At 41.9% G+C, this 15531-nt stretch overlaps 1 protein-coding gene across 1 annotated transcript in view; it reads right to left on the bottom strand.

Annotated features, from left to right (window-relative positions):
• The window catches only part of zmp:0000001082 (integrin alpha-D), a 37907-nt gene that overhangs the window by 11102 nt on the left and 11274 nt on the right, over positions 1-15531 (bottom strand). The window contains exons 19-35 of the mRNA XM_053334851.1: positions 14970-15040; positions 14741-14882; positions 13409-13507; positions 13166-13254; positions 12971-13051; positions 12774-12849; positions 11730-11837; positions 11597-11638; positions 11391-11516; positions 11186-11299; positions 11039-11083; positions 10832-10942; positions 10569-10604; positions 9062-9115; positions 7960-8004; positions 2396-2440; positions 1566-1643 (exon numbers count right to left, since the gene is read on the bottom strand). Coding sequence (XP_053190826.1) covers positions 1566-1643; positions 2396-2440; positions 7960-8004; positions 9062-9115; positions 10569-10604; positions 10832-10942; positions 11039-11083; positions 11186-11299; positions 11391-11516; positions 11597-11638; positions 11730-11837; positions 12774-12849; positions 12971-13051; positions 13166-13254; positions 13409-13507; positions 14741-14882; positions 14970-15040 — 1362 coding nt within the window. The remainder of the gene's footprint in view (positions 1-1565; positions 1644-2395; positions 2441-7959; positions 8005-9061; positions 9116-10568; positions 10605-10831; positions 10943-11038; positions 11084-11185; positions 11300-11390; positions 11517-11596; positions 11639-11729; positions 11838-12773; positions 12850-12970; positions 13052-13165; positions 13255-13408; positions 13508-14740; positions 14883-14969; positions 15041-15531) is intronic.

Here is a 15531-nt window from a genome sequence, read left to right as displayed (position 1 = left end):
ACCATGTGATCATTCTGTGTGCTTTATAACTTGAGTATAGCATGTCTCATATGCTAGAAAATAATAATGTATAGATATACTCACAGGAATGTGCAGTGGATTTTGACCCATCATGCGGATGACTGCCGTTGTAAGAGCTTGTAGCCAGTCCTCGTTTATCTTCATAACAGAAAGACAGAGTTAAACAGTTTTTCATTCAGTTATTAATGTTGAAGCAACAAGTGTGAAGATGAAAGTAGAAGTTTCTCTTTCATTTCTGTGTTATGTGGTAGGATTGTTCTCAGAAGTGATTATGTATTAGTTTAAAATGAAATGATTTGAACATTGGTCTGTCAACACAGCCTGCTAAAGATTCATCTTATCTAACTTATAAACATGAAGACACATCTTGTTCTGCAGCTCAGCTTGTTGAATGACAGCAAACAAACATTCACTGCTAATGTCAGTTACATGGTCAGTTAGCAGCTTCATAGCTAATTAGCTACTTTATCTTTATATTAAATTAACAGATATGAGTGGATTTGATTTTCTAATCTAACTCGACAAGAAAACAAATATGAATACCCCCCCCCCCCCAAAAAAAAACAAAAACAAAAAACAACTACTGTTTCTTGTATTTGAACTACTTTCCATTTTTTGTTCAAATGATATATTATGTTGATATTCCTGCCACTTGTGCTCATCATTGTCCTGTTTTGTAATTAATCCTGTGCTGTATCAATAATTAAGTAACTAGCTGCTAACTAGAAATGACCCTGTGCTCATTCTGTGTGCTTTATAACTTGAGCATTATGTCTAATATATTATAAAATAAACAATTCACAGATGTCTGTTCAATATCTGTATTATGTTGTGCAGAGTTGCCATTTACCTGAGTAGGGTTCAGAGGCTCTTGCTGAGCCATGTCTTTGGCTCCGTTCCCGGCCTAATAGAGATGGTGAAATGGGATTTCAGTTAAACTTTAAAGTTGTCTGGTGTGTGATGTAAATGACCAGTGTGACTGTGTTTACAGACATCTCATGTTTCCACTGTTCAGTCAGTCTCTTGTCCAGAGTCTTTGATGTTTTACCTGTGTAACATTTTACATGTGATATCATACAGCACTCCAGTTTCCTTTTCCAGTGGGATCTGTCTTCAGGGTTATGATCTTCCCCTGTCATCTTGTGTCTGAAGGTTTGTTAGGTTTAGTTTTTGTCTTTATGCTAAACTAAACTAACCATCTCCTGGTTCCATCTTTATGTTCAATTAATAGATATGAGAGTGGATTTGATCTTCTCATCTAACTCTCAGCAAGAAAGCAACTATCAATATTTCCCCCAATGTGTAACTATTGTTTCTTGTATTTGAACTAATTTCCATTTTATCTTAAAATTATGTATTTTGTTGGTATTCCTGCCACTTGACCTCATCATTGTCCTGTTTTGTCATTCATCCTGTGCTGTATCAATGAAGTAACTAGCTGCTCACTATAAAATACCCTGTATTCATTCTGTGTACTTTATAACTTCAGTCTAACTTCAGCATGTCTAATATGTTATAAAATAATAAGTCACAGGTATACTCACCGAATTGTCCTCTTCTATAATATTTATATACTCGCTGGCTTCTTTTTCGTCTGGAAGTTCAATGACGTCTACGTATTCCTAAAGTGTTTTAATAACAGATGAAGAATAGTTTTATCTATTTTCCATTAAGTTCTTTTTTTCAATGCTTCGTATATTGATTTTTTTGAAAACAAACACAATATAACAATACATTAAAAACATGTTAACATTATGTTTGAGTGAAACAGGAATGGTGAAATAGGATTTCAATTAAACTTTAAAGTTGTCTGGTGTGTGATGTAAATGACCAGTGTGACTGTGTTTACAGACATCTCATGTTTCCACTGTTCATTCAGTCTCTTGTCCAGAGTCTTTGATGTTTTACCTGTGTAACATTTTACATGTGATATCATACAGCACTCCAGTTTCCTTTTCCAGTGGGATCTGTCTTCAGGGTTATGATCTTCCCCTGTCATCTTTGTTAGGTTTAGTTTTTATCTTGATGCTAAACTAAACTAACCATCTCCTGGTTCCGTCTTTATGTTCAATTAACAGATGTGATTCTTGGCAAGAAAGCAAATATGCATTTTTCTCAAAATGTGTACTGTAACTATTGTTTGTTGTATTTGAACTAATTTCCATTTTATCCTCAAATAATGTCTTTTGTTGGTATTCCTGCCACTTGTCCTCATCATTGTCCTGTTATGTAATTAATCCTGTGCTGTATCAATAATTAAGTAACTAGCTGCTCACTAGAAATGACACTGTGCTCATTCTGTGTGCTTTATATCTTCATTCTAACTTCAGCATGTCTAATATATTATAAAATAACAAATCACAGGTATACTCACCGGAATGTCTACGTCGTGTGCAAATATGTCAGCGTTTGCGTATTCCTAAAGTGTTTTAATAACAGAAAAACATTGTTTATCTATTTTCCATTAAGTTCTTTTTTTCAATGCTTTGTATATTGATTTTTTTGAAAACAAACACAATATAACAATACATTAAAAACATGTTAACATTATGTTTGAGTGAAACAGGAATGGTGAAATAGGTTCTCTATCGTGTCAAGACTATCTCTCCACCCTACATATTCCATATGTACGGGGACTGACCCCACAGGGGCAGCTGTTGTGGATTACTCTTTAAGACACATCACCTGTCGTGGCCACACTGATTAGCCGCCTGGGCTATATAAGCACCACACCTGTGTGGCCACTCTGATTCCTTGATTTCCACTGCAAGCAGTTGTATGTGATTCTCTTGAGAAGCAAAAAAAGACAAGTAGCATGTGTTAGCCGGATGGTGTGCACAATATCCACTTACTGAGTTTGGGAGAGCTGGTCTACGGGCCCCTCTCTGGATTGTGGCAACTGTCTTTGCTACACGGGCTGGTGAAAGCGTGGCGGCTCGTGACACCGGTTTGCCGGTCCACTTGCTTAGCCATCGTCCTCTGTGAAATCCGACCTCGTCGGAGGTAACGGGGGCGTGCTTCCCAGCTGATCGCTACACCTCTGCAGCCAAGTGTGGCTTTTGTGTGTCGGCGACAGGGGGGTTGACATGCCAGTGGACCAAGGACAGAGGGCCTCAGGGTTTGATGACGTGACGTCAACTCAGTCACAGTCTTTTTCAATGCCTCTACTTCCTGATGTGGAGGAGCTGGTATTGAAACAGTTTGCTACACCATCTGAAGCCCATCGTTGGTCAGGTCTGTGCAGAAGGCTGGCAGGTGTGCATGGACGAGAGAGGATTGGCTGTGGACCTCCTCCTCCCATGGATCAGGCTTTGGGGCCCTTGATGTCCCCCACTAAGTCAGTCTTGGGGACACCGAGTTGCCCGAGCAGGAACACCAAGATGATGGATGCCATGCTCAATAAGCTGCATGGGGCTATGGCCATACAGGGCAGGTTGGTGAACACTGGGGCTATTCTAGCCTTGTACCAACGCCAGCTGGCTGGCCAGTTAGGGGGAGACTTCAGCATAACTGCGGAGGTGCAGCAGGTGTCATCTCTTTTGGCCAAGTTGATGAAGGAGCAGGCGGTGGCGACCGGTAGGGCCCTGGCCTCGCTCTGTATGGTGAGACGCCATCTCTGGCTGTCTCAGTCACGGTTACAGGGGGAAGACCGAGCCCGTCTACTCCGGCTGCCTGTGGTCCCCTCTGCTATGTTTGGACCAGATGCCAAGGCAATGCTTCAGCAGGCTCAAGAAGCCCGCCAGTGTGCTAAGGAGATGTCTGGTATGCTCCGACGGGGCCGTGACCAGCAGGTTTCACCAGCCCCACAGCCAAGACCCCCTCAATCAGGTTCTGCTGCTCCCGGTGATCTACGGGTCCGGTTGGAGGCCAGCCGACGTGGTAGAGCTAGACGCGGTCAGCGGAGTAGGCAGGGCCGGGGCCAGGGGCCCCCCAAGCCGCCCACTTCTTCCTGACAATTATCGGCACCCTGTCTCCCCATGCCACCTCCTAGGCCAGTGCAAACTGCCCTGGGAGACTCTTGGGGCAGACCCCTGGGTGGTTTCCACCATGACTCAGGGTTATCGACTGCAATTTCTGCACCCTCCCCCTCTGACTCTGTCAGCCGCCTTTACACTGGTGGCAGATCCTCAGCGCAGGGAGGTGCTTGCAGCAGAGATCTACACGCTTTTAGCGATAGACCTAGAGGAGGCGTATTTTCAGATCCCGATATGGGAAGGGCACAGACGTTATCTCAGGTTCGCCTTCAACGGCAGAACCTTCGAGTTCTGTGTCCTCCCGTTTGGCATATCACTTGCCCCCCGCACGTTCACAAGGTGTATGGACGCTGTACTCGGACCCTTGCGTCGGGAGGGTATTCGCATCCTCAATTACTTGGACGACTGGCTGGTGTGTGCTCGCTCGGAGGGGCAGTGCCGCAGAGATGTGACTCGTCTCCTGCAGCACTTAGAGTACCTAGGCCTGCACCTCAACAGGTAGAAGAGCAGGCTCCAGCCATCACAGTCCACGGAGTTCCTAGGCATGTGTTTGGATGCCAGGGCAGGGACTCTTTCCTTGACTCCTGTGAGACAGGCCACCCTCAGGACTTGCCTGTCCCAGTTCCGGCTTGGGGCCAGAGTATCCTGGAGGCTATGTCTCCGCCTCTTAGGGTTACTGGCAGCCACAGTGCATGTCATACCTCTGGCTCTTCTGAACATGCGCCTGGTGCAGTGCTGCCTCCTGGGCCTTGGACTTTGCCCACGGAGGAATCTGCAGACCAGCGTATTGGTGACGCGCAGACTGTGTGTGGTTCTCCGTTGGTGGCAGCGGCCGGCCAACTTAGCACGTGGGATGGCACTGGGGCCTGTGTTGCGTCGCCAGGTGGTATCATCAGACGCATCCCTGGTAGGCTGGGGGGCTGTCCACGAAGGCAAGGGCGTCAGTGGCCTTTGGCACGGACCCTGGTTAGCGCAGCACATAAATGTGTTGGAGCTGCAGGCTATCCATCTGGCTCTTCTGCACTTCCTGCCAGTGCTGCAGGACCGCCATGTGCGGATGAGAAAGAGAGCAGACAGTACAGTAGCGGCGGCATATATCAACAGGCAAGGGGGTCTAGGTTCCCTTCGCCTATGCAGATTGGCTCGGATAATATTGGAGTGGGCTCATCCCCAGTTCAAGTCCCTGAGGGCCACATACGTGCCAGGTCGGGAGAACCTTGCTGCAGATCGGCTCTCCAGGGGAGGACCTCTCCCCGGAGAGTGGCGGCTACATCCAGAGGTGGTGAGCGGAATATGGGATCGCTACGGCACAGCCGTGGCAGATCTTTTTGCATCCAGGGAGAACACTCATTGTCCCCTGTTTTTCTCCATGGGGAGGGACGATCCTCCCTTAGGGACAGATGCAATGGCACATCAGTGGCCACTGGGCCTCCTGTATGCCTTCCCTCCCTTCATCCTCCTGCACCAACTCCTACAGAGAGTCCAGGTAGAGGAGGTGAGCCTCATCCTGGTAGCCCCAAATTGGCCCCAGATGATTTGGTTTGCAGAGATTCCGCCCCTTCTTCAGGGCCAACCGTGGGAGCTTCCCATTCGCCGAGACCTCCTGTCCCAGGCCGAGGGAACTCTTTTTCACCCTTTGCCCCAGGGCCTCAGGCTTTGGGCCTGGCCCCTGAGAGGGCCGAACTTCTAGCCATGGGATTACCCCAGTCTGTGGTAGGCACGTTGCAGGGCGCCCGGGCTCCCTCTACTAGGGCTGCTTATTCCTATTGGTGGGGGATGTTTGAATCATGGTGTACCTCACGACAGGTAGATCCCCTCTCCTGTATTGCCCCTGAGATCCTTCAGTTCCTCCAGGAGCTGTTGGAGGCAGGCAAATCTCCCTCAACGTTGAGGGGGATGGTGGCAGCCATAAAGGCAGCCCGTGTTGGGCCTCGTAAACTGGCACAGGGTTGTTGTGACCTTATTGCTCAGTTCCTTAAGGGGGCTGGTAGGGTTGCTCACTCTTCCAGGAGGCCGGGTGTCCCCCCATGGGATTTGGAGATGGTTTTGTCAGCCTTGCGACATGGGCCGTTCGAGCCTCTGGAAACGGTGGAGCTGAAATGGCTTTCGCTCAAGACATCATTCTTGTTGGTTATTGTGTCAACAAAAAGGGTGGGTGAGCTACATGCCCTTTCCGTGCATGAAGAGTGCTGCCGCTTCTTGCCTGGGAATGCTGGGGTGCTGATGCGACCTAATCCTGCATTCCACCCTAAGGTCTGGTCTGAGTCCCACGCCAACCAGAGTTTTGAGTTGCGCCCTTTCCGCCCTCCTCAGGATGGTGGAGTTGGGTCGAGTGGGGCATCACTGTTGTGTTCCGTCAGGGCCTTAACGCTCTATATTCAGCGTACTCGTGCCCACAGGGCTACGGACCAACTCTTTGTCTGCTACAGGACTAACACTCTTGGGCAGCCAGTCTCAAAGGCTAGGCTGTCCCATTGGGTTGTAGAGGCAATCCAACAGGCATATAAAGAGGCAGGCGTGCCTGCCCCGGCAGGGGTACGTGCACATTCCACACGGGGCCTCGCTACCTCCTGGGCCTTATGGAGAGGTGCCCCCCTGTCTGAGATTTGTACGGCGGCCTCTTGGTCGAGCCCGTCCACCTTTATAAGGTTTTACTGCATGAATGGGGCAGCCGGCATCCCGTTCACTGAGCGTGTGCTGGGCATGGTGCAGTAGAACATGGCCGAACATACCATGCCTCCAGTGCCATAGCTCTTGAGGAGCACTTTTGGCTTGGAGTGATGTCTTTTCTTTTCTTTCTGGACTAGCCTGGCAGGCTAGATGTCCTTCCACTCATTTTCGGCTGGCCTTAGCGTCTGGCGGGGCCAGCTGGGCCTTGGCGGCGTCTTGCACTGAGGTCATGGGTGTGTATATAGTGTAGATTTGTATATAGTTCCTTGGTTTGAGCACGTGAGTGGTTCTGGTGGCGGTGACGTCTCATTCGAATTGTCGTCTGCTTGGTTTCTGCGTGGTGTGTCTTATAGAGTCCCCGTACATATGGAATATGTAGGGTGGAGAGATAGTCTTGACACGATAGAGAACGGATGGTTACATGGTAACCTAGGTTCTCTGAGTGGAGAGACTATCTCTCCAGCTATTAGCCGCTCTGAAACGCTTTCCAATCAAGGTCAATCAGAGTGGCCACACAGGTGTGGTGCTTATATAGCCCAGGCGGCTAATCAGTGTGGCCACGACAGGTGATGTGTCTTAAAGAGTAATCCACAACAGCTGCCCCTGTGGGGTCAGTCCCCGTACATATGGAATATGTAGGGTGGAGAGATAGTCTCTCCACTCAGAGAACCTAGGTTACCATGTAACCATCCGATTTCAGTTAAACTTTAAAGTTGTCTGGTGTGTGATGTAAATGACCAGTGTGACTGTGTTTACAGACATCTCATGTTTCCACTGTTCAGTCAGTCTCTTGTCCAGAGTCTTTGATGTTTTACCTGTGTAACATTTTACATGTGATATCATACAGCACTCCAGTTTCCTTTTCCAGTGGGATCTGTCTTCAGGGTTATGATCTTCCCCTGTCATCTTGTGTCTGAAGGTTTTTTAGGTTTAGCTTTTATCTTGATGCTAAACTAAACTAACCATCTCCTGGTTCCATCTTTATGTTCAATTAACAGATGTGATTCTTGGCAAGAAAGCAAATATGCATTTTTCTCAAAATGTGTACTGTAACTATTGTTTGTTGTATTTGAACTAATTTCCATTTTATCTTCAAATAATGTCTTTTGTTGGTATTCCTGCCACTTGTCCTCATCATTGTCCTGTTATGTAATTAATCCTGTGCTGTATCAATAATTAAGTAACTAGCTGCTCACTAGAAATAACCCTGTGCTCATTCTGTGTGCTTTATATCTTCATTCTAACTTCAGCATGTCTAATATATTATAAAATAACAAATCACAGGTATACTCACCGGAATGTCTACGTCGTGTGCAAATATGTCAGCGTTTGCGTATTCCTAAAGTGTTTTAATAACAGAAAAACATTGTTTATCTATTTTCCATTAAGTTCTTTTTTTTCAATGCTTCGTATATTGATTTTTTTGAAAACAAACACAATATAACAATACATTAAAAACATGTTAACATTATGTTTGAGTGAAACAGGAATGGTGAAATAGGATTTCAGTTAAACTTTAAAGTTGTCTGGTGTGTGATGTAAATGACCAGTGTGACTGTGTTTACAGACATCTCATGTTTCCACTGTTCATTCAGTCTCTTGTCCAGAGTCTTTAATGTTTTACCTGTGTAACATTTTACATGTGATATCATACAGCACTCCAGTTTCCTTTTCCAGTGGGATCTGTCTTCAGGGTTATGATCTTCCCCTGTCATCTTGTGTCTGAAGGTTTTTTAGGTTTAGTTTTTATCTTGATGCTAAACTAAACTAACCATCTCCTGGTTCCATCTTTATGTTCAATTAACAGATGTGATTCTTGGCAAGAAAGCAAATATGCATTTTTCTCAAAATGTGTACTGTAACTATTGTTTGTTGTATTTGAACTAATTTCCATTTTATCTTCAAATAATGTCTTTTTTCTGATTTTAAAGCTAATTTCTTTCATTTGCACTCTTTGTCCTTTTAATGATTTTAAAGCTAATTTATTATTTTATGCTGCAATCATTTTATTTATGTCTTTCTATTTTTCTGTACTTTGTTTTTATTATGGGGGGGTGGGGGTGGGGGTTAATTGTATGTTTTACATGTTTTTCTGTTTTATGTAAAGCACATTGAATTGCCATTGTGTATGAAATGCGCTATATAAATAAAACTGCCTTGCCTTGCCTTGCCTTGCCTTTTGTTGGTATTCCTGCCACTTGTGCTCATCATTGTCCTGTTTTGTAATTTATCCTGTGCTGTATCAATAATTAAGTAACTAGCTGCTCACTAGAAATGACCCTGTGCTCATTCTGTGTGCTTTATAACTTGAGCAGCATGTCTAATATGTTATAAAATAAACGATTCACAGATGTATGTTCAATATCTGAATTATTTGGTGCAGAGTTGCCATTTACCTGATCAGGGTTCAGAGGCTCTAGCTGAGCCTTGCCATTGGCCTCGTCCCAGTCCTAATAGAGATGGTGAAATGGGATTTCAGTTAAACTTTAAAGTTGTCTGGTGTGTGATGTAAATGACCAGTGTGACTGTGTTTACAGACATCTCATGTTTCCACTGTTCATTCAGGGCCCCATTTTAACGATCTATAGCGCATTTGCTATTTTAATGGCGGAAAAATGGTCACTGCACCAGGCGCATGATCTAAAAGGGTTGGACTTAAGTCCCCTCATTAATCATATGCGTGTTTTGGGCATAACACGTGGTAAACCAATCAGTGTCATCTCCCATTCCCTTTAATATCCAGGAGCGCTGTCACCTTGGTGGATTGCTATTATAACGGTGCATTTACCCAGCAATGTGTTTCAATAATATAACATGAGTTACTTTTGAAAGGAAAGTTGTCTGATGAGCTGCTAACCTCACATTTAATTCATATAAAGGCAGAATATGGACATATAACCAACCAGTCTGATGAGTGTAGAGGTGTGTGTGGTTATACTGCAGCAGTCTGGTGTCATCAGCTGATTTAATAAACAGTGAGTGGCTGTGCGTAATAGCACTGCGCTCTGTGCAGCATCAGAGGCTACAGACTTTCATAGGTTGTTAGGACTATCCACAGCGGGGATCTCCATTTTTTTACAATTAATTAAATCTGATAAATATTATGACTAAATAATATGACATGTATTTTTAATATGTCGATGTACATCATAATAGGAATTCACATTGTGGTTCTTTCATTAGTGATCTATTGCAGTTTGTGTGCTGCTGCGTGTCCGTGTTCGTAACAAGCACAGTGTCTGCACACTGCCCACCCGCCTTATAGGAGCATATTGGACTCTTGATGACACTCCCTTAAATAACAGTGAAATATACGGCAGTGACTTTAGACCTAGTTTATTTTGGTCAGTAGCGCAATCACTTTCCTCTGTATAAAATAGCAACGCGTTGCACATGCGCCATGCCCGCCATCCGCTGTGCACCGACCGCAAGATGGGGCCCTCAGTCTCTTGTCCAGTCTTTGATGTTTTACCTATGTAACATTTTACATGTGATATCATACAGCACTCCAGTTTCCTTTTCCTGTGGGATCTGTCTTCAGGGTTATGATCTTCCCCTGTCATCATGTGTCTGAAGGTTTGTTAGGTTTAGTTTTTGTCTTTATGCTAAACTAAACTAACCATCTCCTGGTTCCATCTTTATATTCAATTAATAGATATGAGAGTGGATTTGATCTGCTCATCTAACTCTCGACAAGAAAGCAAATATGAATATTTCCCCATATGTGTAATTATTGTTTCTGGTATTTGAACTAATGTCAATTTCATCTTAACTTTCAATGTAATTTATTTTGTGCTGTATAAATAATTAAGTAACTAGTTGCTCACTAAAAATTACACTTGGCTCATTCTGTGTATACCATGTCTCATATGCTATAGAATAACAACCCACAGCTATACTCACATCCTCTTTAGGTAATCTCCTCTTGAAGCAACCACACTTGGGACACAAGAAAAAAGATTTTTACCAAAAGCCATTGTGACACATTTTTAGAACAGAAAGACATACTTTAACTTTTTTTTTTCATTCAGTTATTAATGCTGAAGCAACAAGTGTGAAGATGAAAATAGAAGTGTGTAATTCATTTCTGTTTTATGTGGTATGATTGTTCTCAGAAGGCTTTATGTATTAGTTTAAAATTAAATTATTGCTCTTTCAACACTCACCTTAATTAGACAGAAAGTGAGTATTAACAAAAAGATTAATCCCAACACAACTCCAGTTCCAATTATCAGTGGTTCACTAGCAGGAATTAAAAACTCAATTTGAACAGCAGTCTGTTGGTGGAGAGAATACATGATTTCAGAGTGAGATTTATTAATGAGTGTCTAGAATTTGGCTTAGTTTTGGATGAGTGTGAGTACACATATTACCTCTTTCTTTCTTGGATCATTTGAATTTACACTCCCCTGATCATTCTGTGGGTAATAAATGTGATAAAATGAGGTTATTGTCATACTGAAAAACACTAACGGCAATGAATTTGTGAATTGACTGAGCTGTGGTTAAATCAAACATACCTTTTGTCTGTCAGAATTTAGCACATATCGGTTGTCATCATAACTAACATGTAGATGGCTTCTGAATTCAACCACTCCTCCTTTGTTTCTATATTTTTCTGTAAATATCATATTCTGCAAGATAAAAGTCAGTCAGTTAATGATATATTCAACACTCCAAATAGTATATTTGTGTATATTCTGTGTTTGTGTTATTGAGATGTACCTCTGCATTGTTTTTGAGGCCCCTGAATTGTACATCTCCATACAATTTAACCTCAGTGGTTGATGCTCCGTCCAGGATGAAACTGTCACACATTATCATTTTCCAGTGTTGGTCTTTTATGTGTTCCTGTAATACAGTGATAGGGATGAGTAATTTCATGACATTTTCAAATCGAAAATTTTGATGCTAAAAATGTCTTTACTTACTTTTGAATCAATGTCGATAATGCGTGTACATTCAGTCTTGTTCTTAAAGATGAAAAATAACAATGTAATGGATGTGTGTTTGTGTCATAGCAGCAGTATATCAAAGTTAGTTTTATTGCTGTCGCCAAGTTACCTGCTGGACCGAGACTTGATAGTTTGTCATTTCAAATTCATGTGCCAGTTTAGTCGGGAAGAGAAGGGAAAAATTGACAGGAAAGGCCTTCAAACCAAGATTATCAATCTGTGAATAGAGAGAGACAGTTGGTCCATTTTAAAGGAATAGTTCAACATTTTGGGAAATACGCTTGCCTTCTTGCAGAGAGTTGGCTAGATAAGAAGATTATTAACATTCTGCATGGTAAATATATGTATTCTACCAGCAGATAGAAAGCTTATCTTAGCTGGGAAAACAGCTAGCTCAACTCTTTCCAAAGATTATACAATGTCCCACCAGCTCCTCTAAAGTTCACAAACACAACATAACTCAAAGTGTTGTTCTCTGACTGTTTCATATGTAAAATGTTGCCTGTAACAACTTTATAAGGTTATAATGTGATAATGTGGGTGTTGTGGGAGCTTGTTCATCTTCCCTAAGTGTTCAAAAATTCAAGTAATGAGGCTTTAGTAGTCGGTAAATAGTAAGTAATGATTGTCATGGATTTTTTTTTTTTTTTTGCAGTGCTTTGTAATGCATGCACTATAATATTTCTATAGTTTTTCCTTATCATCCCACAGGAGCACATTGTTCTTTTCTGGAGGCCTGTGTGATTTGGGTTGACAATTGTGAGAAATATTGTAAAATCTTTAGTTGAATAAAGAGGAAAAAGTAGTTTTAATCACCAATGTTTAAAAAAATAAGGTCTTCATCAGATGATAAAGAAGCTGACAGTGGTGAAAAACATAGCTGAGTGTCCTGTACTTGCATTTGCCTTATTTTTCACTGAAAATCTTTTTTGATGGTTGTCTATAAACCAACCAATCACATTACTACATGTAATGGCACAGAAAGGACTGGCTTGACATTTTGTAGGTGCAGAGCATCAAAGTGGCCCAAATGTCTCTGCTTTCATGTTAAATAACGTTAAAGTTTACCTTGATGACAGAATGGCTCAGCTTATATACAGCCTATAGAAAATCTGTACTGTGGGACTGGATGTTACATTGTAATTGACCTCACCGTGAATATATTGACCAGTTCTTTAGGTTCACTGTCCTCTGGTGTAAAGATCATGTAGTTGGTGGAGCCATCTGACCTGAAATAAATACAGGATGATCACAATATGAAGATAGCTGTGAGGTAATATATAATGTTAATTCTGATATAGGCACATATAACAGTCACAAAATGTTATATATGTGAATAGCTGCACTTACACTGTTGTTGCCATTTTAATTTCATATTTTACTGGGAGGCTTTTGGTCATTGAATTGTTTTGGTTAGATGCCATATTATCACTGAGGACACAAAATGCATTACTTGTAAATAACAAACATGGAATATGTAAAGGTAGTAAATGATAATTCAATAACACAGGCAAAGTGGTTTGGATTGAATGAGAAGGCCTCTACCTGTTTCCAACAACAGTCATCGAAATTGTGTCATTCCACTCATACTCTCTGGGGTCATATTCAATGCGGAAAGAAGCATTATAGTATGCCTTTATGGGAAAAAATAGACAATGACGTTAGATATGGTTCACCGATAAAATGTCTGTTTGAGAGACGTTGCCATGGTTGTGCAAATGTGAAAGATCAACATATGAAACTTCAATTCTGTCATGTATGAAGGCGTCTGAGTGCGATATGACTCACCTTTGATCTGCTCCGATACACAGGAAGGCTGACACTACATAAAGATTTGTCAATAACGCCATGAAGATCATGACATATGTGGAGTGTTGGTCTTGTGTCCTATTTAAAGAAAACACACGCACACACACACACACACACACACACACACACACACACACACACACACACACACACACACACACAAATCACCCTCTAAAGCTTCTAGTTTAAACCCAATTTAACCCAAGGTAAATTTAGCCTTTATACAGCATTGAGGTTCTCAGATATTATATTGTAATGACACACCTGCCTCTGAATACACTCACATCCTGTGTAAGTTTCAAAACCTCCAAAGAATTTCTGTTCTCTTTTACTAGCACAGAGGTTTGGGTCGGGTGTGGGGTGGGGGTGTGTGTGAAAGCCTTGCACTGTGCATGCACTTGAAATCTCTGGAGGTTTTGCCAATAAAAATAATGTCAGTATTTCTCTGACAGACAGGATTGTTAGTCTCTATTTCTATTTAAATGCAGCTTCAATATAAAGCATAGCAGAGTGTTACAGTGTTTATAATTCAGCAAAGACAGGATAAGAGTTCATTCTAAATCTAAAGTGTTTGATGCTCAAATTGGTGTTATATAGGCAACAGAAACCTTTGCCTACTACTTTGACCCCAAAACCAAGCAAATGCTAGTATTGTCCCTCTAACTTTAACCTGTTGCAATAGAGGAAAGTCTTTGATTTGTGATGACATGTGGCCTTTTCGTCACATATCCGTTGGAAGGAATGATTGCAAAAGTAAATTACATCTCTTAAGCCAGACAAGTCATGTGAAAGTCTTGTATAAAGCTCAAGTTACGGGAAGTGGGAACTTAGTTTGCTTTCACTTCTAGTCACCATATCACATTAGTGGAAAAAACAGATTTCATTCAATTCTTGTGGATTTAAATGCAGTTGTCATATGTTAGCAAAAAGCAGTGTAATTGGTGTAATCTTACATAAAACAATGTTGTATTTACACCCAGTGGCCACTTTATTAGGTACAGCAGCTGTCGCCCTCAGAACAGCCTGAATTATTTGTCATGAAATCAAAACCCCAGATCAGGGGTGTCTGAGTTACTCACCCTGCCTGGCACAAACAAATTGTTCCAGTCAGTCAAGTCTTTTAGATCACTTTTCTTCCCCATGCTAACATTTTTATGAATGACTGGACCTCTTAGTCATGCTGCATGCTTTTATATTTAAAGTTAACTGACTATATCAAACAGGTGTATAGGCAGAGGCACACATAAAAATAATGAATGTACATATGCGCAATAAAATGGATATTATAAAAGAGTTAAATGTTTAAGTCACCTTTTTAGGAGTCATCCGAGAGAAGGAGAGTCCTGGAGGATAGTGCATTGTGAGGCTGGTGTTATACGAGTCATCGCCTTCATTCGACAGTGTTATAAACACATTAAAGCTGTTATCTTCTGCCACCAAAAATGTTGAGCTCCTAAAAGACACAAAGCAGTTCTTACATGTGGCCATATGATGTTAATATTGCAGTATTAACTATGCCATGTTTGTCAGATATACATACTCGAAATCCAAATCCACCTCAAGCTCAGCAATACAGGCGTCATTTTTTCTACATTCTTTTTTAAACGGAACCTGTAAGACAAAAATAATTTCTTTTTGTGTCATACATGAAAATGCAGAGCAAGACAGAAAAAAAAAATCAACACCAAAGCACCATTACTATCAGAGCTAGGGACTGTAACACATGTGACGGACCACACAAGCTGTTCTGAACTCACCTAACCACAGTCTATGTTCTTCTCTCTGTTTGTTGCTAATATTATCACACCAACACACATACTAAAAAAAGTCCACAAACATAGCAAACAGTATACCTGCTAAACATTATCATTCGGTGTTGCTAACGTTAGCACTCTGCTCCAAACAGCATGTGCCACCCTAAATACATGGCTGGATTAGACTCAAGTAGGCTATCTTTAGCCAAAGCTTGAAGTACAGTAGCTTCTTCAAATACTGTATGCCTGTCACATGTCTGTTGTAAATGTAATTAATTAATTGATAAGGAGCACATTCTTTCAACTATATGAGAAAAAAGTAAATTATTTAAAAGTTAGTATGTCAAC

The sequence above is a fragment of the Scomber japonicus genome, chromosome 2 (assembly GCF_027409825.1).
Source record: "Scomber japonicus isolate fScoJap1 chromosome 2, fScoJap1.pri, whole genome shotgun sequence".
NCBI lineage: Eukaryota > Metazoa > Chordata > Actinopteri > Scombriformes > Scombridae > Scomber > Scomber japonicus.
Note: the sequence above shows the minus strand (reverse complement) of the source record. Positions and strands in the feature narration are given on the sequence as shown.